General features: G+C 44.5%; 1 protein-coding gene across 1 annotated transcript; it reads left to right on the top strand.

The window, feature by feature from the left end:
- Window positions 1-829: 829 nt before the first annotated feature.
- On the top strand, window positions 830-27930 carry WIPF3 (WAS/WASL interacting protein family member 3). The gene is made up of 8 exons (XM_044295521.1): window positions 830-932; window positions 2995-3086; window positions 9716-9857; window positions 16572-16688; window positions 19272-19982; window positions 20355-20474; window positions 22395-22496; window positions 26474-27930. The coding sequence occupies exons 1-8, from the start codon at window positions 830-832 to the stop codon at window positions 26512-26514; spliced, it is 1428 nt and encodes a 475-aa protein (XP_044151456.1). The 3' UTR covers window positions 26515-27930.

Raw genomic sequence — 27930 nt, 5'->3', positions numbered from 1 at the left:
GGAGGGGGAGCAACTAATGACATGGGGGAGCTGGTGGCATTGGAGGGGGAGCTGATGGCAGCGTGAGGGGGAGCAACTAATGACATGAGGGAGCTGGTGGCATTGGGGGAGGAGCTGATGGCAGTGTGAGGGGGAGCAACTAATGACATGGGGGAGCTGGTGGCATCGGAGGGGGAGCAACTAATGACATGGGGGAGCTGGTGGCATCGGAGGGGGAGCAACTAATGACATGGGGGAGCTGGTGGCATCGGAGGGGGAGCAACTAATGACATGGGGGAGCTGGTGGCTTTGGAGGGGGAGCTGATGGTAGTGTGAGGGGGAGCAACTAATGACATGAGGATGCTGGTCAGCACAAAAAATTGGAAAAGAAAGGCTCCGGATTCAAATAGAGATCCTCTAAAAACTTCTTCTTTATTGATAAATAATATTACAGCAGACACATCCACCTGGTATACAAGACTTGTTGGCGCGTTTTGTACACTTGGTCCTTAGTCGTAACAACATTACATAATGAAACACAAGAATTTAAATGTATCATGATCCCTCCCCTCCAAAATCCAGGGGAGGAGGAAACTTCCTTCATTGGTTGCTTCATTAAGTTTAACACCACTCACCTATACAACCAATCACATTGTAGATGTCTTTCACATTGTGCTATCATCTTTAACCCCCTTAACCCCTGGAGGTCCATGACCCTGTTGCACTGGTTATTTGCTCCAAAACATGTCAAGGGGAGAAAAACCGCACAGTGTGAATTGCATGCTACATATAAAAACATATGATAACAATTTACTAATAGGACCTTCCTCTATGCCATTGGATTCCCAACATGAAGGGAAACATATGCCCACTACAGAAGGATGAGGAGGAATTTAGTGCAGTAGATAAAAGGCTAAAAGCAAGAAATTACCCCGATTGGATGTTGCAGAGAGGTAGGAGTATAGCGATGCAAAAAAACAGATTTGAAATGCTGTTGTGCATGGCGACAGAGGGCAGGACAGTGTTCCGATTTTATCTATAACATATAGCAAGCAATTCAACAAAATATGTTCTGTAATTAAGGGATGCTTGCCGATTTTATATGACGATGGGATCCTGTATAATGCACTGAAATTTGGTTGCAAAATAGTGCCAAGGAGGGCTTCTACGCTGTCCTGCTCTAGTCACATCTAATACACGAGGCAACAATACTAATAGGAGACAAAATTGGCTCAGCTATAAAGGTTTCACAAAGTGCGGGGGCAATCCATGCAAAACCTGCAATTATGTGACTCCTTTACAATCCTTTGAAAATGAAGACCACTCCTGTAGTTTTCCAATCAAAAGTTAAATTAATTGTAACTCTACAGGGGTGGTCTACATTGTCCGCTGCACGGAATGTGACATGATGTACATAGGCAGTGCCATGCGAAAATTCAAAAACCGCCTCCTGGAGCATTTGAATTATATCAGCAATCCGAATGCACTCAATATTTCTAATGCAGCGAGACATTTTGTGCAAGTGCATGCCCGTAGGGTGAAAAGCTTTAATGCTTTTGCCATTGAGAGGGTGTCTGCACCTCAGAGAGGAGGAGACCACCAAAAAAACTTCTCTTACGGGAGGCGTTTTGGATCTTCAGATTGAATAGTAGGGTCCCAGCTGGTTTTAATTTAAAAAGGGAGTTAATGTACATTTATCAATAAAATGCCATAAATGAAGTCAAATGTGTACATATATCAACCTTCTACCGTGGGCATATGGATCCCTTCATGTTGGGAATCCAATGGCATAGAGGAAGGTCATATTAGTAAAATGTTATCATATGTTTTTATATGTAGCATGCAATTCACACTGTGCGGTTTTTCTCCCCCTTGACATGTTTTGGAGCAAATAACCAGTGCAACAGGGTCATGGACCCCCAGGGGTTAAGGGGGTTAAAGACGATAGCACAATGTGAAAAACATCTACAATGTGATTGGTTGTATAGGTGAGTGGTGTTAAACTTAAAGGGAGTCTGTCACCACATTTCAGCATATTAGACCGATCAAATAGGGTTATATGATCCACCCAGAACTTAAAAACGGCACCTTTGTTGTAGAAAACTGACTTTTCTTTTAGCCGAAAATGAACCCCCAGGCAGCACCTCCTAAACGGCTCATAACCCCGCCCTCTGTGCGCCTCTGCCCGCCCGTTTACTCCCCTCCCCTGTCCTTTTCCACTGCGGCTGTGCGGTCCAAATCGTAGCGGGCGCATGGGCAATGCGATGCCCGCTCCTGGCAGGGCATCGCAATACCTACTGCGCATGCGCCCGCTACGATTTGGACTGCACAGCCGCAGTGGAAAATGAAAATACCGGTAACTAACGTTTAATACAAATACAGGAGGCGGGTGCCGGTGGCAGAATCACATAGTTGGCACCCGACCTCTGTGACAGGGTACTGCGATCAGCAGCAGTTAACCCCTCAGGTGCGGCACCTGAGGGGTTAACTTCCGCTGATCGCAGCTCCCTGTCATAGAAGTCAGGTGCCGGCTATGTTATTCTGCTGCCGGCACCCGCCTCCTGTATTTGTATTAAACGTTAGTTATCTTCATTGGTGGTGCACTGGCCACAGCCCCTCCCCTCCTCCGCCCCTCTCTCCTCTCATTGGTGGCAGCGGCACAGAGACTCCCTCCTCCCCTGTGCTGCTGAGGGAACATGGTGCGCGCTGAGAGCAGCATGTGCCATGTTCTGTGATACTAGACTGCGCAGTAGCGCAGCCTAGTATCGGTAAAAGTCAAATCCCAGTATCGAATCAATACGGTATAAAAGTATTGATTGGGTATCAGCCAGTAACAGGTCAGCCAGTTTCATAGGTACAAATCTGCCAACAGATGCCCTTTAATAGTATGGGACTTTGGGACACAGCGATGCCAGTGATTTTTAATTTGTTTGTTTATTTTTTTTTATGAAGAAAGAGGGTGATTTTTTTAAAAATACTTTTCATTTTTTTCTTACCTTTTTTAAATCCCCTTAGGAGCCATGAATATACAATCTTTAGATCGCTTCTTACAGTGCAATGAATTACTATGTTCCTATGCAGCACTGCAACCTGCAGGAACTACAGCTGTAATAGCCTGGGGAAACCGCTATCGGACCATGTGGTCAAAATTGATCACGGCATCTGAGGAGTTAAATGTTCATGATTGTCATTATTGCAGATCACATACAATGTCTCTGAGTGCTCTGTAAAACAGCAGAAACCTAGTGACTATGGCGCCCGCTTAGCTCCTTAGTGGGCGCCATGTTTAAAGACCCGACATCAGTCATAAATTTACAGCGGGTGGTCGGGAAAGGGTTAAGCCGTGCCCTTTCCCATGGAACCACACCTCTTTTCATTAAGTCACACCCCCTTCCTTGTAGGAGATGAAACCAGTTATGTCCTTCCTTACTGTCGTCACTGTTGAAACTGCACATTGAGTAGGGAACCATCTCTCATTTTGATTTCTTGCAAGGGTACAAGTAGTAGTGAACAAGGAGCGGAGAAATGAGCCCCATGAGCATCACCCAACAGCAAATTGCTCCCACTCTGGCACACTTGGGCATTTCATTAGAATGCAGACATGTAATACCACGATTCCCCTGTAGAGGCCACTGCAGGTGAAATGAGCAGCCGACTGCAGTTTCCCCCCAGCATAAAGTGCTGTTTGACAGGATCTCAGGATCACTGCCTCATCTTCAATATTGAAAGGGTGATTCCATTAAAACCAGGTTAGGCCTCAGGTTTATTTTTATGTGAACCGGGAGGTCCACTTCCATGTGTATAAATGTTATGGGCTTATTATCGAGCAACACTGTCATCAGTACATAGCATAGACGCCTGAAGAATACAGCGGCAGAATTGTGCACATAAAATCAGCATAATCTTTCTGTGTCCTTTCCGTTTTTTTTGTGGACCGTATGTGGAACCATTCACTTCAATGGGTCCGCAAAAAAAAATATCTGCCTCTATTGCAGGAATGCCACTGGTCATAGGATCCCAAAGAGAACTTGGATTTGTCTCTAAAGTCAATGCAGATCCAGTATGAAGTTCAGGTTTCTCGTTCATGATACCACTGCAAACAAAACGGTGGCTGGCTGTTAATTGCAGGACACACAATAGGCGCCATGACACCTGTCTGTTTGGGCTGTCCAGAGCCTGTTCACTGCCCTCACGTTACTACTGCTCCCAACACCTCCTAACAATTGGTTGAAATGACCATCCTGCTTCTCTCAGTCCAGTGATGCACCCCCACCCCCAGTCTGGCAACTGCGCAAAATGTCTGAGTGTGTTATAGAGACATGTCTAGAAGTCAGTGATCTTTCACTAAGAGGTACACTACCCAAAAGTATCCTCTAGGAGTCTTTTTAAAGTGCAGGAGGGGAAGCAGTTTTTTTGCCATCTTATGGTAAGACACAGTGTCCAAAGACCAGCTCATAAGACGCACCTAGGTTTTGGAGGAGGACAATAAGACAAAAAAATATTTTTCATTAGACCTCAGGTCAGACCACCAATCAGATCCCCAGTGTTAATCAGACCTCAGCTGACAGCCCCAATCAGACCCTCAATGTTAATAAGACCCCAATAAAACTTCCGACCAGACCCCCAATCAAACCTCAGGTCAGACCCCAATGTGAATGACCCCCAATCAGAACTCAAATAAGAGCCCCTTGCCTCCCATCAGCCCCCATGCCTCTCATCATCAGCCTCCAGAGCGCTCTCACGCTGTGTGCGGCCACAGCACAGCCAACAGCACAGGACCAGGAAGCAGAGCACAGAGCCTCCACTCAGAATGCATCAGTTTGCCTCCGATCAGTCTCCATTCTGCTCTGGAGGTGGACACCAATAGAAAACGTATCCGTCTCCAATTGACTTTCAATAGAGTTCATGACGGATCCGTCTTGGCTATATTATAGATAATGCAAACAGATCCGGTCATGATGGATGTATGCGGTTGTATTATTGTAATGGATCCGTTTTTGCAGATCCATGACAGATCTGCCCAAAACGCGAGTGTGAAAGTAGCCTTATGGGGCGAAAAATACGGTACATATCTGCGTTTTGCAGCAATCCAACATCTGGATGCATTTGTGAAGCACTTTTTCCATTATGTTTAGCACTGCCACCTTGTGGATAAACTAAGTAATTTAGTAAATGTAATTCTGTCTTGCCTAATGTAGATTTTGGGTGCATTACATTACTATATAATTAAGTACAGGTAATGACAGTTTGTTATACAGTAAATGAACCTTCTTCCCACTTTCTGAGCAGCAGTATATGATACTACATACTGTTAGCACAAGCCTTTTCTGCGTATGTTAGATTTGTTGAGATCTGATAAGAGGGAACTTCAGAATAGTATTATAAACAGAGCCTTAAATATTTTTTAAATAAAAAAATATATAATATATTTTATATATTTCTGCATAAATTTGACCTTAAACTGCATTAGCTTTACACAAATCCTAAAAGTAGATAAAGTTAACCAAATAAGTCAAAGATTTTAGACTTGGTCATTTATTTATTGAGGAAAATGCTTCAACATCACTTGTCTGTGAGTGGCAACAGTATGTGAACCTTTAGGCCTCTTTCACACGGGCGAGATTTCCGCGGGGGTTCAATGCGTGACGTGAACGCATTGCACCCGCACTGAATCCGGACCCATTCATTTCTATGGGGCTTAGCACATGAGCGGTGATTTTCACGCATCACTTTTGTGTTACGTGAAAATCGCAGCATGCTCTATATTGTGCGTTTTTCACGCAACGCAGGCCCCATAGAAGTGAATGGGGCTATGTGAAAATCGCAAGCATCCGGACCTTATCCGGACGCGCTTGTACGAAAGACGACTTAAGGTTAGTAGATAATTGGCAGGTGAACAAAGAACTTTGGGCCTGTCAGCTATAGAGGCCTATGAGGTCCAGCCCCTAGGCTAGGTTTCACAGGCGAACTGTGGCCCGCGTAGCCGCCGCCGGCCGCCAGCCTTCACCTTTTATTATCACTATTACAAGCACTCGCCGAGAGGAGGGAGGAGGCAGGCTGGGAGGATGGGCGCTGGCAGTGTGAGTCATATGTAACGCGCCTGCGCCGCCCACTTTATGAATGAAGCAGACGGCGTGGGCGCATGACGTATGACTCACGCTGCCAGCGCCTGTCCTCCCGGCCTGCCTCCTCCCTCCTCTCGGCGAGCGCTTGTAGTCGTAAGTACCGGTAATACACAGCGCTCCTTATGCGATTATATACATACGGTAACCATTAACTATTAGAGATACGATTATACAGTGAGCGGGGCCCGTGTAGTAGAATAGTCACTGCACGGGCCCCGCTGTCATTATAAAAGCAGATGCCGGCCCCTAGCCCGTGTATTGAGGGTCATTCACTACTACAGGGACACTTATGGAGGGGATCTGTGGATGACACATAGCATAAGAGGCTATATATGTGTCATACACAGATCCCCCATAAGAGCCACCCACAGATCCCCCATAAGTGTCACCCACAGATCCCCCATAAGTGTCACCCACAGATCCCCCATAAGTGTCACCCACAGATCCCCCATAAGTGTCACCCACAGATCCCCCATAAGTGTCACCCACAGATCCCCCATAAGTGTCACCCACAGATCCCCCATAAGTGTCACCCACAGATCCCCCATAAGTGCCACCCACAGATCCCCCATAAGTGCCACCCACAGATCCCCCATAAGTGCCACCCACAGATCCCCCATAAGTGCCACCCACAGATCCCCCATAAGTGCCACCCACAGATCCCCCATAAGTGCCACCCACAGATCCCCCATAAGTGCCACCCACAGATCCCCCATAAGTGCCACCCACAGATCCCCCATAAGTGCCACCCACAGATCCCCCATAAGTGCCACCCACAGATCCCCCATAAGTGCCACCCACAGATCCCCCATAAGTGCCACCCACAGATCCCCCATAAGTGCCACCCACAGATCCCCCATAAGTGCCACCCACAGATCCCCCATAAGTGCCACCCACAGATCCCCCATAAGTGCCACCCACAGATCCCCCATAAGTGCCACCCACAGATCCCCCATAAGTGCCACCCACAGATCCCCCATAAGTGCCACCCACAGATCCCCCATAAGTGCCACCCACAGATCCCCCATAAGTGCCACCCACAGATCCCCCATAAGTGCCACCCACAGATCCCCCATAAGTGCCACCCACAGATCCCCCATAAGTGCCACCCACAGATCCCCCATAAGTGCCACCCACAGATCCCCCATAAGTGCCACCCACAGATCCCCCATAAGTGCCACCCACAGATCCCCCATAAGTGCCACCCACAGATCCCCCATAAGTGCCACCCACAGATCCCCCATAAGTGCCACCCACAGATCCCCCATAAGTGCCACCCACAGATCCCCCATAAGTGCCACCCACAGATCCCCCATAAGTGCCACCCACAGATCCCCCATAAGTGCCACCCACAGATCCCCCCATAAGTGCCACCCACAGATCCCCCCATAAGTGCCACCCACAGACCCCCCATAAGTGCCACCCACAGACCCCCCATAAGTGCCACCCACAGACCACAATTAGTTCAAAACCCACCAAAAGCACACCTTTTGGTTCAAAATATTTTTTTTCTTATTTACCTCCTCAAAAACCTAGGTGCGTCTTATGGGCCCTTACAGGTAACCCTTACAGTTCTGGAATGTGTTGGATAACACTGACAGCATTATGTCAGTGTTATCCAACACATTCCAGAACTGTAAGGGTTACATAGCATCATAAATCAGTATAATGCTATGTGACCCCAGTCAGCGCTTGCAGGTCAAGCTTTCAGAGCTAGTTATTACTTACATTATTACAAAAAACTGTAATAATTGAATGCAGTGACAATAATTTATGATAATAAAGAGTGGACACATAGTCCTACAGATACAACCGGCCCTTTGAGGGTGACCAAACTGCTGATGCGGCCCCCGTTGAATTTGAGTTTGACACCCCTGAGCTAAAGGGTTACCAAAGTTTATAAAATCACTTTTCTGTTAATTTTAGGGGTGCAGCTTCTAAAAGGGGGTCATTCATGAGTGGTTAATATTATGTAAGGCCCTCAAAGTGACTTTGTAACTCACTTAGTCTGTAATAAGGGCAGTTTTGGAAATATTCTCGAAAACTTTCTTCTAAAATTCTAAGACTTCTAATATTTTACAAAAATAAAATTACAATTACAAAATGATACCAACATAAAATAGGCATATGGTGAATGTTAACTATTTTTTATGACGCATCGCTATCCATCTTAAAAGCAGAGAAATTCAAATTTATCAAATTGTGAATTCTTCCAAATTTTTGGTAAATTTGGGATAAAAAAAAATAAGAGTAGAACATATCGACTCACATTTACCCCTAACATGAAGTATGATGTGTCACGAAAAAGCAGTCTCAGAATCAATTGGATAAGTAAAAGTATTCCAAGGTTTTTACCACATAAAGTGACGCATGTCAGGAAGGTGAGAAATGGAAGTGGTTAAATCAGAAGCATTATTGGGGTCATTTATCAAACTAGTGAAAAGTAGAACTGGCTTAGTTGCCCATAGCAACCAGTCAGATTCCACCTATCATTTTTGACAGCTCCTTTGGAAAATGAAAGGTGGAATCTGATTGGCTGCTATGCGCAACCAAGTCAGTTCTACTTTTCACCAGTTTGATAAATGACCCCATATACTTTGAGAGAAGAAGCCACTGCACTTGAGCACGAGTTCTGAATTATACCAGCAAATTGTAAAGGAAAATTTCAAGACCACTGTCTGTGAACTGAATCTCAAGAGAACGTGGGTCATGCAGCAAGACAACAACCCTAAGCACAAAAGTTGTTCTACCAAAGAGTACTTAAAGAAGAATAAATGTAAGGTTATGGAATGGCTGCTAAGGGCACTTTCACACTAGCGTTTTTGTTTTCCGGCATTGAGTTCCATCATAGGGGCTCAATACTGGAAAAGAACTGATCAGTTTTATCCTAATGTATTCTGAATGGAGAGCTTTCCATTCAGGATGCATCAGTTCAGTCCCTCTTACGTTTTTTGGACGGCGAAAATACTGCAGCATGCTGCCGTTTTCTCTCCGGCCAAAAATACTGATCACATTGAAGTGTATAAGTGCCGGATCCGGCATTAAGTGTTACAGCAAAACGAATCCAGCTTTCCGGTCTGCGCATGCGCAGACCTTTAAAAATGCAAAGAAAATTAATACCGGATCCGTTTTTCCAGATGACACAGGAGAGACGGATTCGGTATTTCAATGCCATCGGTTTGCGTCCGGCAGGCAGTTCCTCTGCCACAAGTGTGAAAGTGCCCTAAGTTAAAGTCCTGACCTTAAAGGGGTTGGTCCACCTCACATTGGAGGCATAGCGCCAGGATACGCCACCAATGTCAGGTAGTTGTGGTTCCACTTCTGTAACCCGCACCTATCTCTACAACAGGGCCCTCAAAGTGAAGGAGAGGGCAATGTGCATGCACAGCGTGCTCTCCATTCACTTCTATGGGAATTCTGAAAAGAGCTGAGGGGGCGAGCTAGGCTATTTCCAAAACTCCCATAAAAGTGAATAGAGAGTGCACTGCGCAAGCTCAATAGGAGCTACAGAAACAGCCAAGTCGGCGCTCGGCTATTTTAGGCACTCCTATAAAATTAATATATGTGTATATATTTTACATTTCTGATTTGAATGCATTTTTTTTAACCAGGGCCGATCAGCACCTCCAAAACTGAAACAGGAATCAGGAGGAGGAGGAGCAGGGAGATCTGCATTACTGGCGGACATTCATAAAGGGGCACGCTTAAAGAAAGTCACAGATGTCAGTGACCGGAGTGCTCCAGTAATTGAGGGTGAGTGCTTTCAGCCAACTGAAGTTATGGGCGAGGTTCCTGTTTTTATGTATCGCTAATGTACTCTCCTATCTTATCGATCAGCCAAATGTGCCACTTATCTGGACAAAATTAGCTAATACGCTTTGCTAAAAGCTGCTTTACTTGAAAATCTGGACTTTAGCTACAAAGGGCAAAGTTTATAGCATGCTTAAGCAAATACTCTCGATCTGTATCATGTTTACTTTATTATGATGGGAAAATAACTGTTGTACATATCAATGAATGGATTTTCACATTTAGTGGAGGAGTAGAAGACGTCACGGCAAAGACCTACTAGTGGAAAATTACATTTATTGCAATAATGTAGTCAGTTTGTTTAAAAGGGTTGTCCCATTAGAGGTGTGGATTTCATAGATAGTGGTGTCTTGGTTAGACACCCCCTTATTTTAGACAAAGCTCTCCATGGAGGGCACTGTGCAACTACAGGGTGGGCCATTTATATGGATGCACCTTAATAAAATGGGAATGGTTGGTGATATTAACTTCCTGTTTGTGGCACATTAGTATATGTGAGGGGGGGACGACTTTTCAAGATGGGTGGTGAACATGGCGGCCATTTTGAATACGGCCATTTTGAATCCAACTTTAGTTTTTTTCAATAGGAAGAGGGTCATGTGACACATCAAACCTATTGGGAATTTCACAAGAAGAAAAACAATGGTGTGCTTGGTTTTAACGTAACTTTATTCTTTCATGAGTTATTTACAAGTTTCTGACCACTTATAAAATGTGTTCAATGTGCTGCCCATTGTGTTGGATTGTCAATGCAACCCTCTTCTCCCACTCTTTACACACTGATAGCAACACCGCAGGAGAAATGCTAGCACAGGCTTCCAGTATCCGTAGTTTCAGGTGCTGCACATCTCGTATCTTCACAGCATATGCTGAAACTACGGATACTGGAAGCCTGTGCTAGCATTTCTCCTGCGGTGTACTGAAAGCATTTGAAGACGGATCCGTCTTCAAAATGCTTTCAGTGTTACTATGGCACCCAGGACGCTATTAAAGTCCTGGTTGCCATAGTAGTAGTGGGGAGCGGGGGAGCGGCATACTTACCATCCGTGCGGCTCCCGGGGCGCTCCAGAATGACGTCAGAGCGCCCCAGGCGCATGGATGACGTGTACATGCGATCACGTGATCCATGCGCTTGGGGCGCCCTGACGTCACTCTGGAGCGCCCCGGGAGCCGCACGGACAGTAAGTATGCTGCTCCCCGCTCCCCACTACACTTTACCATGGCTGCCAGGACTTTAGCGTCCCGGCAGCCATGGTAACCATTGAGAAAAAGCTAAACGTCGCATCCGGCAATGCGCCGAAACGACGTTTAGCTTAAGGCCGGATCCGGATCAATGCCTTTTAATGGGCATTCATTCCGGATCCGGCCTTGCGGCAAGTGTTCCGGATTTTTGCCCGGAGCAAAAAGCGCAGCATGCTGCGCTATTTGCTGCGGCCAAAAAACGTTCCGTTCCGGAACGGAAGACATCCTGATGCATCCTGAAGGACTGACTGTCCATTCAGAATGCATTAGGAAAATCCTGATCAGTATTCTTCCGGCATAGAGCCCCGACGACGGAACTCTATGCCGGAAGACTATAACGCAGGTGTGAAAGAGCCCTTAGTTGATTACATTCTGTCTTTTGGGGAGGGTTTGTCCTGAAGAAGACCCAACATATTGACACTTTTATGAGTAAAGGTCCCTTTAGACTGCCTGATGTTTGGGCAGATCATCAGTAAAGAAGCGTTTGTACGGACACTCATTAGTGATAATCTGCCCATGTAAAGATGCTGCCAAGCGAAACACTAATTTATCAGTGAGTAGGATTGTTAGTGCGGTCACCTAAATCAGTGTTTGCTGGCAGCAGATTGTGCCATCTAAACAGCCTCTGACGAGCGACGGTCTCCTCCAGTGACGAGCAAGCGATTGTCAGGAAGCAACGCTTCCTTCCCGACAATTGCCTGCTCTATCGCGCTATGTAAGGGTATTAACCCACTGGGTCATCAATATTAAAATCCTGGAAAACGTTCATCCATATTCTTTTTCTTTTTTTTTTACCTGGCTGCTTCTGCTGCTGTATATAGGGCCCATAGATTGTTTTTGCAGCTCTAGCCTCTTAATATGACATCACTGAAAATGGCTCCATAGGCTCCTCCGTCCTGCCGGCATTGCGTGCTCATATTTCCTACGCAGACTCCTCAATAAGCAATCGGCGTCTGCACAGTAGAATAAATTCCTTCCTCCAGTGTCTCAACCCGGAAAGCTGCCCGCTACAGAAGTTAGCGTGAGCGCTGACAAAGCTGCTGCAGCTCGTATTCTGCACCTGGTAATACTTACTGTTTCAAATGCTGCAGCCAATGAGGTTGAATTGCACAAGCAACATTCCCCAGCGGCTTTTGCACCCTGTGAAGTACAACCTCATTGGCCACTTTATCAGGCTTTGGCAGTGCACACGCTAGCTTCTCTAGCCTGGGACACTGGAGGCAGAGAATGATTCTACTGCGCAGACGCTGAATGCTTGTTGAGGAGTCTGTGCAGAAGACACAATGGGAATGCGCTATGCCGGCGGAACGGTGTAGCCTATGGAGCCATTTTCTATGATGAGGGCCAGCAGAGCTGCAAAAACAATTCACAGGTACCGTCTACAGCAGCAGCCAGTCCCAAAAAAAGTTAACGAAAAGGAATATAGATGAAAGGGACAGAAATACAGCGAGTCAACTAAAAATATAAAAAAGTTGCCAACCCCTTTAAACTTAAATTGCTTTGTTCCAAAACATTTAAGGCTATGTACACCTTTTGGGGGCAATTTTTTTTATTGCATTGTACTCATTTTGTGCTAAAAATCTTTTTTTCAATTGGTCTTTTAAAAAAAATAAGGGGCTTCTGTACAGAGCTGAGATGTAGTAGCCTCTGAATTTTCTCTCTTTTCCATCAGTTGGGGAGCTGACAGGCTCCTTATCTCTGCTCTCTGACCTTATAAACACTCATTATAGCTCAGTTCTTATCTTACTGATAAGAATGTGGCTTAAATAAGTGTTTATCACCTCTAAGTAATTTAGAAATAAGGTTTTTTAGAAAGTTGACCGGCACAAAGTGAAAGTAAAAAGTACCAGTCACAAAGCTAGAAAAACAGTTAAAGGGAATCTGTCACCTGCTTTTACTATTTTAAGCTGGCACCATCGCTATGTTGACTAAAGTACCTTATTTCCAGCAGTCTTCTTTTTACTTAATTTCGTTTTGTAGTTTTGATATAAAAGCAATTTTTATGTTATGCTAATTAGGGTCCAAGGTGCCCAGAGGGTCGTTTTTTTCACTCTCCGGTGCCCAGTGACGCCCCCCTGCAGTGCCCAAGAACGCCTCCTGATCATCAAATAACCTCCCACAGCCCGGCAAACGGTTCCGCCCCCTCCCCACGTCATAGTCTACCTTATAGAAATGCCCGTCCTTCTTCCTGTCTGCGGCCAGAAAACGTGCGCAGGCGGTACTGCGCGATCATCAACCTCCTGAGGGCAACAGCCTCAAAAGTCTCAGTGGGCATGCACGGAGCCCAGTGATGTGACCTGAGCGCTGTTGCCCTCAGGATTTTGATGATCGTGCAGGCCGCAGGCCGTACTACGCCTGCGCGAGTTTTCTGGCCGCAGACAGGAAGAAGGACGAGGCATTTCTATAAGGTAGACTATGACGTGGGGAGGAGGCGGAACCGTTTGCCGGGCTGTGGGAGGTTATTTGATGATCAGGAGGCGTTCTTGGGCACTGCAGGGGGGCGTCACTGGGCACCGGAGAGTGAAAAAAACGCCCCTCTGGGCACCTTGGACCCTAATTAGCATAACATAAAAATCGCTTTTATATCAAAACTACAAAACGAAATTAAGTAAAAAGAACACTGCTGGAAATAAGATACTTTAGTCAACATAGCGATGGTGCCAGCTTAAAATGCTAAAAGCAGGTGACAGAATCCCTTTAACCTCTTGTGACAGAACAGCTCAATATTTTTAAAGGAGTTGTCCCAAGTTATGAAAAAAATTATATAGCACTGTAAATCGGATGGGCAGCAATATATAACTGAGCTAAGCAAATTTTAGATAAAAAAAAAAATTATATTTGCTAATTTCCCTGGTTCCCAGACGACAGAGCAGGGGGAGGCGTGGCCAGCCCAGTGACGTCTCGTGTACATACACATATCTGATCTCTTAGGCCCCTTTCAAAATGTGCGGGTGCGTTGCGGGAACACCCGCGATTTTTCCGTGCAAGTGAAAAACATTGTAATGCATTTTGCACTCGCGTGAGAAAAATCGCACGTGTTTGGTACCCAAACCCGAACTTCTTCACAGAAGTTCGGGCTTGGGATCGATGTTCTGTAGATTATATTATTTTCCCTTATAACATGGTTATAAGGGAAAATAATAGCATTCTGAATACAGAATGCATAGTAAAATAGCGCTGGAGGGGTTAAAAAAATAATTATTATTATTTAACTCACCTTAGTCCACTTGCTCGCGTAGCCCGGCATCTCCTTCTGTCTTGATCTTAGTTTTGTGTAGCAACAAGGACCTTTGGTGACGTCAGTCATCACATGATCCATCACCATGGTAAAAGATCATGTGATGACTGTGACGTCACCAAAGGTCCTTGTTGCTACAAAAAACTAAGATCAAGACAGAAGGAGATGCCGGGCTACGCGAGCAAGTGGACTAAGGTGAGTTAAATAATAATAATTATTTTTTTTAACCCCTCCAGCGCTATTTTACTATGCATTCTGTATTCAGAATGCTATTATTTTCCCTTATAACCATGTTATAAGGGAAAATAATAATGATCGGGTCTCCATCCCGATCGTCTCCTAGCAACCGTGCGTGAAAATCGCACCGCATCCGCACTTGGTTACGGATGCCTGCGATTTTCACACAACCCCATTCACTTCTATGGGGCCTGCGTTGCGTGGATTATCGCACCGCAACGCACAAAGAGGAGCGTTGCGGTGCGATAATCCACGCAACGCAGGCCCCATAGAAGTTAATGGGGTTGCGTGAAAATCGCAAGCATCCGTAAGCAAGTGCGGATGCAGTGCGATTTTCACGCACGGTTGCTAGGAGACGATCGGGATGGAGACCCGATCATTATTATTTTCCCTTATAACATGGTTATAAGGGAAAATAATGGCATTCTTCACGCAACGCATAAGTGATGTGTGAAAATTACCGCTCATGTGAACAGCCCCATAGAAATGAATGGGTCTGTATTCAGTGCGGGTGCAATGCGTTCAACTCACGCATCGCATCCGCGCGGAATACTCGCTTGTGTGAAAGGGGCCTTAGGCTTTGTGCACGAAACATCATCAGAGCAGGGAGAGAGGCTGACATCACAGGTCATGTGACCCTCAGTGAACTCTGAGAAACCAGCAACTGGAGATAAAGTAAGTCAATTGTAAAGTCCTTTCATTTGACTAGTTAGAAACATACAAAGAACAAAAAAATAACTCTGACAACCCCTTTAATAAAGGCCAACTGAAAATATGATTTTTAGCCACAAATGAATAAAATGCAATTATAAACAAAAATTGCCTCCAAAGGTGAACATAGCCTTTAAGGAATATACGGTAGATTCCTTATTCTTCTGTCTATAAGCATTCTGTTATTGCATAATATATAAATCCACAACCATCCTCCAGTCTGTCAGAATGTCCATGAATAATGTACACAAAATTTTTTATTATGTCTCTCCTAAAAGGTAAGGAAAGGGCATCACCAAGGAGACAATTTAGGGGCTTAAAGGCTGCCATGTGTTCGGCCGACAGCTATCTCTCCCTCCCGATTCCCCCATACACATGCTCTTGGCGGTTTCAGATGACAATACACTAATATGTTTGGCAGCCTTTGGGGATTACATATCCAAAAGCTAACTCCAGATAGGTAATAATGTCTTCCCAGAAACTGCAGAGTCTGGGACATTTCCAATTAAGGTGATACCAGGCTGCATTGGGGCCTCCATGTTTGAGACAGTGATCTGAGGTTCTTTTACTTATTCTAAAAAGAAATCTGGTGAAATAAGCTTGTGCATGAACATAAATTGGGAAACGTTATAATTATTAATAGATCAAAGAAATTTCGCTAATAAAGCCAAAAACCTATATCATGTACAATAGTGCACATCTACAGTATATACTGAATAGATGTCCCAAAAGATGTTAGATATTATCAAATCAGTGCCAGATGGAAACCATAAGCTACATTAAAATATCCCTTTTTACAAGTATTTTAGAATAAATAAATAAAATGTCCCAAACTCATGATGCAACAAAACAATATAAATAAACACAGTTTGACCATTAGGTATTAACCATTAGGAGACATCGCAAATAGTTTATGTATAAAGAGTACTACATGTAGAGAAAGGTCAGCCTATACAGCCACAAAGCAAATTTACCTACCACCAAGTGATAACACTGTTTGACAAGAAGTCTGTATAGGATACATAATAATAAGTCAGTATAACTGAAAGAACCAGGTAACCTATGAACTAACTTTCTAAGATGTACTATTAAATTTACATTTTGCAGTATTATGTGGCCTGGGTAACAATAAAATCTGCTAAAGAGCAATATTATCTGCATGTGAATGATACATATCAGATCATAAGGATATGAATATTTAATTACATTGTCTTTATTTTTTTGTACAGAGGGCAAGAAAAATGGTAGCGCAGGAAATGGTAGGGGCACAATAGCTCCACCTGCTGGCGGACTATTTGCTGGAGGATTTCCAGTGCTGAAGCCTTCAGGTCAAAGAGATGCAACAGGTAACAACAGACAGATATATGATATTCACCCTGTTTAAAGGGGTTGTCCACTTTGAACAACTGTTACCTTAAGGCTGTGGATACCTTTGTACTATTTTATTTTTTGTTCATTTGCTTCCTAACTGCAAGATTAAGCAACTTATTAAATGGTTTTCATTGAACGTTTGCTGCCATTTTGCTGCTGTACAGTCTGTGCTGTTCCTTGATACAGCTGACTGCCTTTTTATTCTGACTGAACACTGCTCCTGGCTGTGTCAGCTCTCTCTCTCAACTTTTTTCTGTTTTAGAGAAATACAGCTGCTAAGATCTTCAGCTAAATCTTTGTGGGAATGGAGTTCATGAGGAGACATGAAGTACAGAGAGGATGGACAGGACAGACTGTGGTAATGGTGACTGCATACAAGTGCTGCTTCTCATTATCCACATCCCCACCTCCTCTCTGTACTTTGTCTCCTCATGACCTCCATTTCTACAGAGATTTAGCTGAAGATCCTATCTGTATTCAGGACCATAATACCTGACAAGCAGAGAAGAGGATGAGGCAGCTCTTTAGCTCAGTGCTGTGAAGTAACTTGTCCTCATGTGTGATTAGGACGGGTTTTGTGTTGACTGGGTGGAGACCATTTTATTTCTCCTAATGATTTCTCCTCAGACAAAACGAGTCATTATAACTAATGAAAGATATTTGTGAATATATTTATAATAAAGTAATATCTAAGTATTTATATTTTCTTAATTCCTGGAGAACCCCTTAAAGAGCTAAAAAGACACACAGACCTCACATCCATGCACATGCGCAGCCGCTCTCCATTCATTTCTATGGGGTTGCTGAAAATTGGCGATTGCTGGCTCGGCTATTTCCATCAGCTCCATAGAAATGAATGGGAGCGGTGGCCGCGCAAGCGCAGTGCGCTCCCATTCACTGCTATGGGGAGAGTGCTTGGTGGTGGCCAGCCACAACCTTCCCCTTTCTGTTGTCGTGTAGGTGCAGGTTCCACCCATCTGGCGATATGTCCCTTTTGTCTCAGATGCGAACACCCCTTTAAGGCATGTTATGTTAAAGGGGTTTTCACAAAATCAACTACAGGATAGTGTATAAGTGACTGATAGTGACTGGTTGCGGGGACTCCCACCATTCTGGAGAATGAGTCCAATGTATGCTGCCTCTCTAGTCAGTTAGTAGAAACTGACCCACCAAGCGCGAGTTTGTGAACCGTATGAACCCTATACTTTGGTTTGAGAGAGGGGTGTCTAAGAAGAGAAGATGCTCAGCTAAATTCTTCAATATCTGGCGGGGATGGCTAGAGGCACCGGGGTCACCTACACAAGCACTACTCAGAGAGTGTCTAATTGGGTAACTGGACACACTGCGAAACCCAACCTGACCTTTTTTCACTGGAATAGGGGATTAATAGTCAGAGAGTGGCAGAACCCAATGGACTTAACAACCATCTCCTAGTATACTAAGTAACCTCCCAGGATAATTTTTGTGTAGGTATGATGAAGCGACAAGTGTCTGCTCCGCACATTCGAACAGCAAGCATTTTTTTTTCTCTTTCTGGTCGTCTCCCTGCAGAGTTGTTCGGTGGGGACTGAAATATTGTATTGGTCAGCATTGTACAGTATATCACTGTTTGCATTGACTAGGCATTGAACACAGGATACAATGTATTTTTGTACTGTATGCTTTATTTTGTTGGAAAATAATAAAAATTATGCCTGAGTAAAAAAATAAAAGAACCTGACAGAGGTAGCTGAATACAGCAGCTACTGTATCTCCCTCAGTCTCACAGATATGAATGGTGCGTAATTCTGAAATCTTGTAGTATGCAAACTGTCCAACTGAGCTTCATAATAGGCTGCCACTTCCTGATCTGTAGGGGGTCACATTCAGCAGTCATCTCATTATTATCACAGGCAGGATTATGATGAAATATATCACCTACATATACCGTAGATAACACAGGATCGAAGCATTCACAGTAAGTGATGGTTACAGCTCACTTCTTCCCCTTCCCTGCACAATGACCTCTGCACAGATCACAGGGCAGGTCTAGAAACAGCTCCAACGTATATGATAATTATAGTGGATGGCACTCCTTATATGCAGCTGTCGGTGCTCAGTGGAAATAGGAAAAAAACACGGCATGAAACCACGGCCTCCAGATCTCCTACACTAAGGCCGTGATCAAGGTCCTAGTGGACCGAAACGTTGGCCATTTGCAAAAAAGTCCTATTTGGGATGGACAATAAATGAATTATCTCTGAATATCTGAAATCGAGTGCCGTGGTTTCTTCCTATTTCATAGAAACAGCTCCAGACTATAGATTTCTATGGTCCATGTGGCTCAATAAAAAATATCTCGGAATGCATGTTAACACAGCTCAGGCAAGATGGCTGCCTCATAATTACATACAGACAATCAGAAAAGAAAAACAGATTAGAACAAAAAGAATATTTATCCGTGTCTGGTTTCAGTCAGTAAAATACAGGTAATATAAGTGTGTTGTAAACAGATGGCAGCGTGTTTTCTATTGACTGGAACAGTTCAAGTGTTTACAGTGCTGATATTGTATTTGCAGGAAACAAAAATGCCCCACAGCTTCCAGGAATGAAAGGAAGTGTTCCTAAACAAACAGATCAAATACCCACTAAAATTGATCTATCAAAGCCTATTCCACACACTGTGGCAGCTAGACATCCTCCACCACGTCCAACTATCCTTGGCCATTCACTACCAGTGCCTCCTCCAGTACCACCATCAAACAGCAAACCCCAACTGATTTCAGCTCCTCCAGTCCCTCCTCCTTTTAAAGAGAGACCAGCAAAATCAACAGGATCAAGTGTTCCTCCATCACCATTTAATTCCCAGGACAAGACAAAACTTCAAAGACCTACTTCCAGTTTCTTTCCATCTACTCCACCACCACTTCCTCTTCATCCTCCACCTACTCTACCACCAAGCTATCCTGGTAGAAGAAGTCCTTCTCCTTCATTACCTGGTGCCAGAGATCATTCAGGACTTCCTGTACCTCCTTTACCTTCTGTGCAGTCTCGGGTAGTAGAAGACTACATCCCACCACCACCTGACATCAGGGATCTTCCTCCACCCCCACCACCTCCTCTACAAATGATGTCAGTGTCTATGAGGCGAAGATTATCTGAGCCAATGCCGCCTCCACCTGTGTTTATCAGTGAACATAGCAATGTTCCACCACGACCGCCAAAGGGTTCTCCTGGCAGGCCTGCTATACCACCTGTACCTGGACATGGAAGGCCTCCCAAACTTTCTGGTAAGATTAATTTGTAAGTAAAGTTTTTTTTAAATAGTTCAAAGCGTACCTCCAATTTAAAGCAACTTAACACAAATGAAAAGTACAAGCCAAGATAAAATGTTTCTTTCTCCACTTATCAGACACCTCTGCTTCTTGCCTCCTTCACTGATCCTTTAGGATGCATTTACTGAAAAGTGAAAAGTTTACCGATGCTGCCCATAGAACACTATAGAGAGGGGAGAAGGAGTAAGCAGCTGTAGGGAAAGAGGCATTAGATTATCCTAACAATACAAATGCTTTAAATTAAATAAATCATATCAAATATTACAAACTGAATCTTAATACAGATGAATTTATTTATAATGTTTAATATTTTACTGTTTTCATCAGCAAACAGTGGAGGACGACTGGCTCCTCCCCCACCGCCTCCTGCAAGATCACCATCTACAGAGCTTTCCAGCAGACAGCAGGGATATCGTCCTCCTAGTCCTGCGTATGTACACCCCTTAGGTAATGTTGGTTTCACATTTACACTTTATTTATGCAAAGATATACACAGTCAAGTCACATTATTTTGACCACCAGCTAATATCCAGAGTAACCACTCTCCCAGCAGTTAGACGGCTGGGAGTGACTCAATAGGGTCCTGGTGGGCTGTCACAGGTATTAGGTGACCATGGTAGAGTTTGGTTATGCTGTTCCAACCAATGTTGGACCATTCTAGCTGTGTGACATGTTGCATTGCCTTGCTGGAAGATCCCATCCGCTCCAGGGAAGACAATCCTATATATATATATGGGTGTACATGATCTGCAAGGATGGATTCATTCCCAAATTGGTTAAGAGTGCCTTCCATTCTCACTTGACACTCCAACATCCATCCGTTCGATGAAGCAGAAAACATAAATCATCGGAGAAGGCGGTCCTTTCAAACTTTGTTAGCAAAAGTGTATGTAACGACCGATGTTCCCCTACTCACCGCCACGATCCCGGGCTCCGTGTTCGGGCGAGCATTGTCCTCCCTGGGTGCCTCCATCATTGTCCGCATCCAGCCGCATTGCGGGGAATGTTTCCTTCCAGCCCTGGGCGCAGCATGCCTTCCAGATTGTTCCCTGTAGCATATTTGTTTACGGGCTGGTTAAGGGTTAAGCACACGTGACCTGTGCTGACCTTCTGACCAATCCCCTTCCTGCACCTATATAAGGGGCTCAGCCCTCTTCCCAGCTGCCTGAGCGTCAGAGGTCCTTGTGTCCTGCTAAGGTTGCTTTCGTACATGCTTGTGTTCCTGAACTCCTGACCTGTGCTACCTGTCCTTGCTCCGTCTCGACCCTCCTGTTGTTGACCCGGATTGCTTGACCTGTACCTGTGCCACCTGCCATGACCCATTGCTTGTACGACTTCGCCTCTGCCTCATCCTTTGGTCTGCACTGTCGCTCCTGGTTACGTCTCGGCCTGTTGACTACGTCCATAACTCTGGTACCTTGTACTGGTACCACATGGGCCAGCTGCTTTGTGTGCTAACTCACCATAAGAGGTAGTGACCTGGTGTTCTCCTCTGGAAAGTCTATCTGGGTACTGTGAACAATGACAACGCCCTTAGAGGAGATTGGTCAAGTGGCACAGTGGGTCTACACCCACCGGTTCATGAAAGTGTAGGGACCATCCATCTGCTTTATACACAGTAGGGTTTGCTGAACTGTTGATCTGGTAGCCTCTGGTTCATTTTGGCAGTGAGGTGCTCCACTCTAGCACATCAGTCCGCCCTCACGCACCTTCATAGCTGACGTTCACTTCTCACATCAATGTCACGTTATTCACTCATGATACACCTTCACCACAGCAGTACACGGACAGTTCACAAACTGTTCAGTTTCAGAAATACGGTACTACCACCCTTGGCCCGAAAGCCAATAATCATCCCTTTTTTGCAACTCTGATAAATCGTCCCTTTCAAATCGTCCCCTTCTTCATGAGCTACACGCTGCCCATATCGAAAGTAAGAAGCGGTCATAACAATGGGTCCTCATCCGATCCACCAAAAATGTAGAATAAATGCGGACAGAAACTACAGCCTTTTTTTAAGCCTCAGAAAGGTGTATAGGTGATACTAACCTAACCAATCCTCCACTGCTCCCATTCTGACACTCCTTGGTCCTCATCAGTCTTGGTCCCTCTCAGGAAATGACTGCTCAGTCACCCACTGGCCTTTGCTGTGTCCCACCTCAGCCAGTAATTGGTGGAGCAGTCATTCCCTGTGTATTTTTAGGGATTAGGAATTAGAAAACGGCGGGGGACTGTGAAGTGAAAACGGTGGGTGATTGTTGAGGTAGGACTTATAATTTCACACCATTCTATAGTTATGTAATCAGCTGTACAACTGTTGTAATGTGCATATTTGGTTTAAACAACTCCTGTTTTTTTTTCTTAAAGATGACTTTGAATCTAAGTTTCCCTTTCATTCAGTGGAGGACTTGCCACCGCCAGAAGTGTATGAACCATTTGAAAAGATCTACCCCAGCAAATGCCATCTAGGTAAGTCAATTAGGGCTCGTTCACACGACTGTTGGTGTCTCGTTCCCGTATTGCGGACCGCATTTGCGGATCCGCAATACACGGGCACCGTTCCGTTGTCATTCCGCATCATGGATGCGGACCCATTTATTTCAATGGGTCCGCAAATCCAGAGATACGGAACACTACGGAAGCACTACTTTCTGAGGTTCCGTTCCCTGCCTCTGCACAGCAAAAAGATAGAACATGCTCTATCTTTTTGCGGAACGGAGGGATCGCGGACCTATTCAAGTGAATGGGTCTGCAATCCCCATGCGCCTGCCCCACGGAAGGTGCCCGTGCATTGCGGACCACAATTTGTGGTTCGCAACACGGGACACCAACGGTTGTGTGAACGAGCCCTTACTGTGAGTATATTCGGAGTAATAGAGACATGTATATATTCATATTTCTACTTACTGTTCATAAGTGTAAACATTACAAACACAGGATAGTCCATTAATTTCTGATTAGCGGGGGTCAACACCCCGTCTATCAGCTGCTGAGCAGTAGCTCCAGTGCTAGAATTCGGCACCCAAACAGATCTGTCCCTTATGTGCAGTGAATGGAGTTGGTTACTGCATCGGGGCGCATTAAAGCGAATGGGAGCACGGCACTGCAGTAACATGCTCCTTCCACTGCACACTATGGACGGAGCTATTTCCAGCATCGGAGTAACTACAGAACAGCTCATCGCCGGGGGCATCAGTTACTGTAAATGGAATTGAAAGTCCGTTTATTAGTACTAGAGCACTGTGAGTAAACCATAAGGATGTATCACATGTATGTGGAGCTGAAATAGGATGTAAGTAAATGTGGGATTTGCATCAATGTTTTCATCATTCACTTTCAGCTAGGATTTAAAATGTCAGGGAATTGCATCATCAGCATAACACTAATATAATGTGCTGTTTAGCCCATTCTCAAATGTAGGACTCTGTAAATGGTGCCTGCAGCCACCCTGGCTTAGTTTCAGTGGTACTCCCACTTGTAAAGGGAGCCTTTTAATTTGTTACCTTACATGAGGTAATTGTTCCTCATTTAAAGTGACTTATTAATATATAACAAAACCAACAAAATAAAATCTGAGAAAAATGTAAAAAGAAGGGTTTGTTAGGGTGCCTTCTCATGTGGACGAAATATCTGCCAGAAAATAAAGACTTTCCCTATGTTATCCTATAGAGTTGAGAAGTTTCAATTCCTGCCCTTTGTTCTGCTGAGGAATACCATTCCACAGTGTAAATAATGATGTCTTGTGGATTTTCTGAAGCACAATGTCTATTTATTTATTTTACTCCCTGGCGTGTTCGCACTTGCGTTAGGGCATTCTGTTATAGGTTCCGTTTATAATGGAATAGATGCAATTCCCGGATGGAATGCAAAATGGAAGCCCTTTAAGAGGCATTCCGTTTTGATCAGACATATCAGAAGTTTATGGGCAAGCATAATGGATCCGTCTGGTTTCCTGTCGACAGGACTTTGTTTTCCGTCCTGGATAAATGGAAACCAGAAGGATCCGTTATGCTTGCCCATGGATGTCTATTATGACTGATCAAAACTTAATGCCTCTTAAAGGCTTCCGTTTTGCATTCCGTCATATTCCATTATAAACGGAACACCCTAATGCAAGTGCAAAACCACCCTTACATAGCGCTGACATATTCTGCATCGCTTTACAGACATTAGCATCGAGCTGTCCCCAGTGAGGCTCACAATCTAAGTGTGGGAGGAAACCCACACAAATACAGGGAGAACATATAAACTCCATGCAGATGTTGTCCCTGGTTGGATCTGAAACTAGTACCCCAGCACTGCAAGGCACCAGTGCTAACCACTGAGCCACCGTAATCTGCACAGAAATCCTCATCGAAATCTGCATTCTAATCCTAATTTGGCATAAATCCATATCATTGTAAAAATCATCATTTACTTAATTTCTGGTGGATTTTTCCACGCTGTGTGAAGGCACCGTAAGTTGCCATGGGCTAGCTTCTATCATGGCATATTGTTCAGTGATGACCAAGCCTTTTATCTAGTTATGAAGACAGTTAGGGACACATAGGACTTGTAGAGTCCAGATAAATACTTTTATACAGCATTAAAATAGTTTTGTAGTGCCTATAAATGTAGAGGCTTTATAACTTAGTATTGCATGCTGCCTCCAGCTGAAATCAAGGCAGCCCGTAATATTTCTAGACTCCTAGACAGGATAAAACGCTGCCCCCTTCTGGCATATTGGAGTGAAGGAGGATGGTAATAATATCTCTGGTTTTAAGCAGTTAATGGGTTAATTGTAACAATCACTGCAAAGTGCTCAAGGACAGGAAATGGGTTTATGGTAACAACCGTAGGGTCCAGGGCAGTGACAGGGTTAATGCTTGGCTAGAGTAATGGAAGGGTTTTTGCTAACATTCCTGGTGGTCTTGGATAGTAAAGCGTCCTTGTGCTCATCCCTACCATGAAGGGATAGATCTGTACAGCCGCATATTTCTCTTTAAGATCGGGCAGAACCGATCATCCCGAAGGAAATTGTAAGCTGTATGGCTTGTAGGTGACAGTGGTGATGACCACGTCATCTGAATTCCACATACTAGAGCATCATACCATTTATTGAAAACAATGGGGCACATTAATGGTCTTAATAAGCCCCTGCGCTGGCGGCGGATCGCCAAACGTATTTAGAGGCGCCAACCTCTACATAACTTCTGCGCATCCACCACCGGTCTAAATGTAAGCCAGCTTCCAAGCTGTCTCACATTTAGGCCATTTTCGACGCCTAAACCAGGCGTAGAAAATGATGAATAACACAGGCCTCCCAGCCCCTCCACTTCCCCACCACAGACCCTTTTTTTGACCTGGCATGAGCAGGGAAGAAGTCGCAGATTCTGCCGCAACATGGCGTGACAGACAGAATCTGCACCAGATATACTTCACAAAAGTGGCGTATATCTGTTCGGAATTGACCCCCAATGCATGAAGCCTGCAAATTGAAAAGGGCGCCTTCACAAGCTGACGATTTTAATGCAGAATTTTCCATGACTGAAAATCAGCTCCATTCACCAGAATGACGCTTGCAGGAATCCATGTGCTTGCCGCCCCATTCAGATAAATGGAACTGATGTTCAGTTGTGGAAAATTCTGCATCAAAATCCACAGTGTGTGAATGCGCACTAAACCCAATACACGGCACACAGTACTTCATTCTTAAAGGGAACCTGTCAGCTGGCTATTACTCCAAAGTCAAGGTGGTGGAGTCCTTGAGACTGTAAGTCAGCTTTGCTGCGCCCAAATGCTACCTCATCAGTACTGATTGACGTCCCTGAGGAGATCTCTCGAGGACTACTGTCCCTGCCCTCATTTAGGCCGAGAGCGGTCCATGGTATCCTGGCCTGGCACACTGCTGACAGCAGGAGCGCACGGCGTCATTGGTTGCTATGACGCCGTGCGCTTCATGCTGCCGCTGCACTACAGTACTACACTCATACGAGCGTATTACTGTACTGTGGCGGCAGCAGGAAGCGCACGGCGTCATAGCAACCAATGACGCTGTGCGCTCCTGCACTCAGAAGAAATCCAGGCCGGTATCACACGGACCGTGTTCCACGGACATGTGAATGCAGTCTTATGTTAGTGTCCTGCAGCGAATTGTAAAATGCAACTTGTGTTAAAGGAAAGAAAGCACCGCTTGCTATAGTTTAGTAATACTTTTTGCTACTTCTGATTGTATAAGACTGGAAAAACACAACTACTTCCTAGCAGAAACCCAACCAAGCTTGTCCAGGGGATGGGTCTGGTGTTGCACTTAGCCCCCATTCACTTAAAAAGGGCCAGGACTCAATACCAGAAACGCCAATGTACAATAGTGGTGCTTGTTCGGGAAGAAAGTGTATACTTTTGTCATGTCATATGATAGCTTTAAAAATGATGTAGTATTAATATTCCCTTTTCTGTCTTGTTAGCACCTTCGGGTCCGCCACCGCATAGGCCACAGATGAGATGAGAAAATCTTCATTACGACTGAAGCATATAAGGAGAATTACTGAACAGTTGAGCTTCTTTGGCATTAAATCAGAATTGGTGATACGACTATGTGACTGTAAATGTATTACAACCCAAATACACCTCTATAGAGTATTTCCTGAACATAAATGTACATAAAGCACAGAGTAAATGATATTTATCACTGTATTTTACAAAGCTATGATCAAGAAACCTGTATAGAATGGACTAAAATGTATGCCCCAGTACGGGTGAATGAGCCATCGAGTACACTAGTGTGATGTTGCCTAATTAAGTACAATACCCTGAATATCGCTTATTCTAGAGTCGCGTGCCTTGTTAATATTTAATACAGTTTGTTTTTCTATATAAGATTATTACTGTACGTTACTGTAGCTTCAGAAATACGGATGGAGGGATGAGGCTACCCAGTTAATGTGAGGGGATATCCTGTGTTTGCATTTTTTATCAATTTACCAAACTTCCTCTATTTCTATTGGACAAGAATTTACAGAATGTGCAGTGTAGGAAATGTAACATCAAAATGAAATAAGCACTTTGGGGGTCATTTATCATTTGAGATAGTTTTTATGTTAATTTTAAGTCTGGGTTTGCATTGTGTGGTTGCACTAAATCAGGATTGCACAACCTTTTCTGGTTGGGGGCCACATTGTCAGATTAAACCAATTCCGAGGGCCGGAAATAAAATACTGTATTTATGGTATATTGAACATACAGTATATACTATCAATGTCTAGTTACACTTCCAGGAATCCCATTTTATGGGGGAATACATGAAAGATACATGTGAGCTGCCACAAGACATAGACATACATGTCTGGTAACAGATGGTTGGGGCCGCACAGAATGGTATCGAGGGCCGCATGTGGCCCCCGGGTTGCAGGTTGTGCACCCCTGCACTAAATGTTTAAAATGGACACAGTTTTCCTGTATTTGGTGCAACTGCATTGTCTTGTATGACTTAGTCCTAAAAAAAATACAACAGGGAGCTGCCTGGTGTAGGATGCGACATTTCTGAGACATTTCAAGTGTCGCAGACAGTAAATGTGCCATAATCCAGGTCTAATGTCACTTTTCTGCCTTAAACATAGACCATATGGAAAAGTGGCATGTCTACAAAATGTCACAGAAATGTCCCAAAAAGTTGCTATTGGCATGTTGTGCGACATTTTTAGACCAAAAATCGGATTTATCTAGTTTCGATAAATGTCCCCCTTTGTCTCTCCCTATCTAAACACAGCACCAAGTTCATTCATGGGCCATGCCTGCTTTGCAGCTCATTAAGGGTCTATTCACACGTCCGTAGAATGGGTCCGGATCCGTTCCGCAATGTTGCGGAACAAATCTGGACTCATTCATTCTCTATGGGGCCGGAACAGATGCGGACAGCACACAG

This window comes from Bufo gargarizans, chromosome 5 (assembly GCF_014858855.1).
Source record: "Bufo gargarizans isolate SCDJY-AF-19 chromosome 5, ASM1485885v1, whole genome shotgun sequence".
NCBI lineage: Eukaryota > Metazoa > Chordata > Amphibia > Anura > Bufonidae > Bufo > Bufo gargarizans.
This window is presented reverse-complemented; position numbering and strand designations above follow the sequence as displayed.

What these genes read in the sequence shown, in the direction of transcription:
- WIPF3 (XM_044295521.1), top strand. Translation starts at nt 830, where the DNA reads ATGAAGGGAAACATATGCCCACTACAGAAGGATGAGGAGGAATTTAGT. An exon ending in CGATTGGATGTTGCAGAGAG is followed by an intron (nt 933 to 2,994) that starts GTAGGAGTATAG and finishes AAATCCCCTTAG; the next exon opens with GAGCCATGAATATACAATCT. An exon ending in CCCCAGCAAATGCCATCTAG is followed by an intron (nt 22,497 to 26,473) that starts GTAAGTCAATTA and finishes CTGTCTTGTTAG; the next exon opens with CACCTTCGGGTCCGCCACCG.